The sequence below is a fragment of the Dromaius novaehollandiae genome, unplaced genomic scaffold (assembly GCF_036370855.1).
Source record: "Dromaius novaehollandiae isolate bDroNov1 unplaced genomic scaffold, bDroNov1.hap1 HAP1_SCAFFOLD_27, whole genome shotgun sequence".
Taxonomy (NCBI): Eukaryota; Metazoa; Chordata; class Aves; order Casuariiformes; family Dromaiidae; genus Dromaius; species Dromaius novaehollandiae.
The window spans coordinates 3,996,450-3,999,824 of record NW_026991415.1 but is presented as its reverse complement, the minus strand read 5'-3'; the positions used below and the strand labels follow the sequence as shown (position 1 = coordinate 3,999,824).

The 3,375-nt window shown below is 52.7% G+C and overlaps 1 protein-coding gene across 1 annotated transcript; it reads left to right on the top strand.

The window, feature by feature from the left end:
* Window positions 1-279: 279 nt before the first annotated feature.
* On the top strand, window positions 280-3,106 carry LOC135326320 (olfactory receptor 14A16-like; the record flags this gene model as incomplete). The annotated part of the gene is made up of 2 exons (XM_064504201.1): window positions 280-352; window positions 2,586-3,106. Coding segments are annotated over exons 1-2 (594 nt in total), but the record flags the coding sequence as incomplete, so codon positions are not given.
* Window positions 3,107-3,375: the final 269 nt, after the last annotated feature.

The window sequence follows — 3,375 nt, the reverse complement described above, 5'->3', positions numbered from 1 at the left end:
CAGGGACAGGGCATCCTGCTCCTTTCTCCCAGGGATGGATGCAGGGGTGTGAAGCTGGGGTGTGCACACAGGTCTGCCCAGGTTCGTGAGTCAGAGCAGTATCCCTGTGCCCCATGGTGCTATGTGCCTGGGGCAGTGACTCTGCTGCCTGTGAGGGTCAGTGCTGCGGGGAGAACCTCTGCATGAGAGGATTGAGCCCCGGCCAGGCACGTTTCCTCTCCCATCAAGAGGGTGCCGTGTGGGTCAAGGCTGCTTACAGCTCTAGCTCATGCACACGACATGTCCAAGGGGTCCTTTCAAGAGGAAGATCAAGGGAAGGGCTACTCCCAAGGGAAGGAGCTCTCCTTCTGGTGTTTGTGCTTTTGGTTTTCTCCCTAATTTTGGCAGGGAGAAAAAAGGACAGTTTTCTTTTTTAGGAAAGAACTGGGACTCACACACCTCCCCTCTCAGAGATCAGGAGGTCTGTGAGAAAGCTCAGCAAACCCCTAAAACCCCACCTCCACCTACAGACAGCATCAGCATCAGCATCACCTGTGTGGTCTCCCTGGGGCTTATGTTACCTGTTCTTTATGACCTGCAGGCACAGAGGTGCCTCTGGACAGTGCATCGTCCTGGCAGGTTTCTGTCAGACAGATCTGAGCACACAAAAGGTGTGATGCGGTCTGTGAGTACTGCCTGGGAAAAGATGTTGGGAGAGAGAAAGGTCCCAGCAGGGACTGCTCCAGGCAGCAGAGACAGGCAGGGAAGGAGAGGGAACTGCTAACAGAATCATGGTGGGAGGATGGATTTGGGCAAGTCATGGTCAGTCCCTCCAGGGCAAGCACATTCCACTGAGCAAGCCCCCCATGTCTCTGCTCCCGCCCAGCAGAGCCTCTGCCCTGACAGCCATGGAGTCCAGGCCATGAGTCACGTCCTCTGCAGCCAGACCTCCAGCAGAGGAGAGGGGAATCTCTCCTGCCAGGGGCCCATTTAGCGCTGCCCAGCAAAGGGGCTGAGCGTGACTGCCCTGCAATGTCACCTTCTGCCAGGTGGCATGCCCCACAGGGTAAGGTGAAGGCTTTCCCAAGTGTCCCTCTGTCTCTCTCCTTGCCTCTCTTGGCAGCAGGATCATGGTGTTGCCTCTTCTTTCCTCTCCTATCCATGCTGCTCCTGTTCTTCCCTTGGGCTTTCTGGGGTGGACGGGTTTTCAGCTGCAGTTCAGACACCACCACTGCGAGCTGGGCAGCAGAGGGGTCTGCATGGAAGTGGGGGGTCCACAGCCCCCTCCTAAGCAGTGCAGCTCCAGGAAATGCAGTCTGTGGGATTGGGAAATGAGCTGATCCTCCCTTAAGGAGAGCCCATCTCCAGTCCTGATGGTCCTTTGACTGTTTCCCCAGGGTGTCCTGCCAGGCTGAGAGCTGCCCTCCAGAAAGGCACTGCTGTCTCATAGCGTATCTGTGATATCTGAGAGGCTGTGAAGACAGTACAGAGATGCAGAGAGCATGGAGATGATGGTGGGAGGCTGTATATGGGCATCTGAAAAGAGCCCAGTGTGTCCTTGGCTAGAAGGGGAGTGTGGAGACCTCCCTCTGGTGCCTGGAGAAAGGGAGAGAAATTTGGAGATTTGCACTTTGAAAGTGGAGTCCTCTGTTCTCAGCAGTGGCTGGTTTCCTTTTAGGGCAACATATAAGTGCGATCATCCACCAGATCAACGAGGGGAGCACAGGACAGTTGGGAACAAGACTAATAGACAGACGAGATGTCCTCACGCTGCAACAAGGGACAGTGAATCCATTTTTCTCAGGACTCACAGTAGAAATGCCAAGGATTTCTGCCTTTGAGGAACACTGCCCAGGGGTGACAAGGACATCTCAGAGAAAAGAAAAAATCCCTAAAGCTCTGTTCCTCAAACCTCATTCTTTAGAATGGGGAGTGAAGACACTGAAAAGCCCTTCTACGAGTGACGAGTGTATTTCAGCTGACAGAAATGGTGAGTATCAGAGCTAGTCACCCCTATTCCACTGTTCCCACTGCTGCACAGCAGGACGGACTCCTCTGGAGCCCACGGGTAGAAGCCTCTGCTCCTCACAGCAGCACATTCAGCCACTGCAAAGTGGAACTGAAGCAAGGGAGCTGCACAAAGATCCTCTAGGAAAGAGAGATGTAATGTGGGCAGTTGTATGAGAATTGCAACATTTGGGGGATTTTTTGCTTGAAGATTCTGTCCTAATTTCTCAATGTCTTTTCTCCTTTGGACAGTTCCCCCATGCCTGGCGATAGCCAAATGTGCAACGGCAGCTCCCTCAATGACTTCGTCCTCCAGGCATTCGCTGACACACGGGAACTGCAGCTCTTGCACTTCTCACTCTTCCTGGGCATCTACCTGGCTGCCCTCCTGAGCAATGGCCTCATCATCACAGCCATAGCCTGTGACCACCGCCTCCACACCCCCATGTACTTCTTCCTCCTCAACCTCTCCATCCTCGACCTTGGCTCCATCTCCACCACTGTCCCCAAATCCATGGCCAATTCCCTGTGGGACACCAGGGTCATTTCCTACTCAGGATGTGCTGCCCAGCTCTTCCTTGTTGCGTTCTTGTTCGCAGCCGAGTATTCTCTTCTCACAGTTATGGCCTATGACCGCTACGTTGCCATCTGCAAACCCCTGCACTACGGGACCCTCATGGGCAGCAGAGCTTGTGTCAAAATGGCAGCAGCTGCCTGGGGCAGTAGTTTTCTCCATGGTGTTCTGCACACTGGGAACACATTTTCAATACCACTCTGCCAAGGCAACACAGTGGACCAGTTCTTCTGTGAAATCCCCCAGATCCTTAAGCTCTCCTGCTCAGACTCCTACATAAGGGAAGCTGGGGTTATTGTGGTTAGTGCGTGTTTAGGCTTTGGGTGTTTCATTTTCATTGTGCTGTCCTATGTGCAGATCTTCACTGCTGTGCTGAGGATCCCCTCTGAGCAGGGCCAGCACAAAGCCTTTTCCATGTGCCTCCCGCACCTGGCCGTGGTCTCCCTGTTTGTCAGCACCTCATTTTTTGCCTACCTGAAGCCCCCCTCCATCTCCTCCCCATCTCTGGATCTGGTGGTGGCTGTTCTGTATTCAGTGGTGCCTCCAACTCTGAACCCCCTCATCTACAGCATGAGGAACAAGGAGCTCAAGAATGCCCTGAGGAAAGTGATTTCATGGACATTTTTCAGTAGTGGTAACATTGCCATTGCTCTACACAAATGACTCCCGCTCTATCCCGTACCAGAACTAAGCATTGTTTGTTCACTTTTTATTATTACTATTTTTACTATTATTAGTAGTAGTTGTAATCATGTTGCTACACAAATGCTTGGATTCATTCCACCTTTACTGAGACTGATCTGTCTCACCTGATG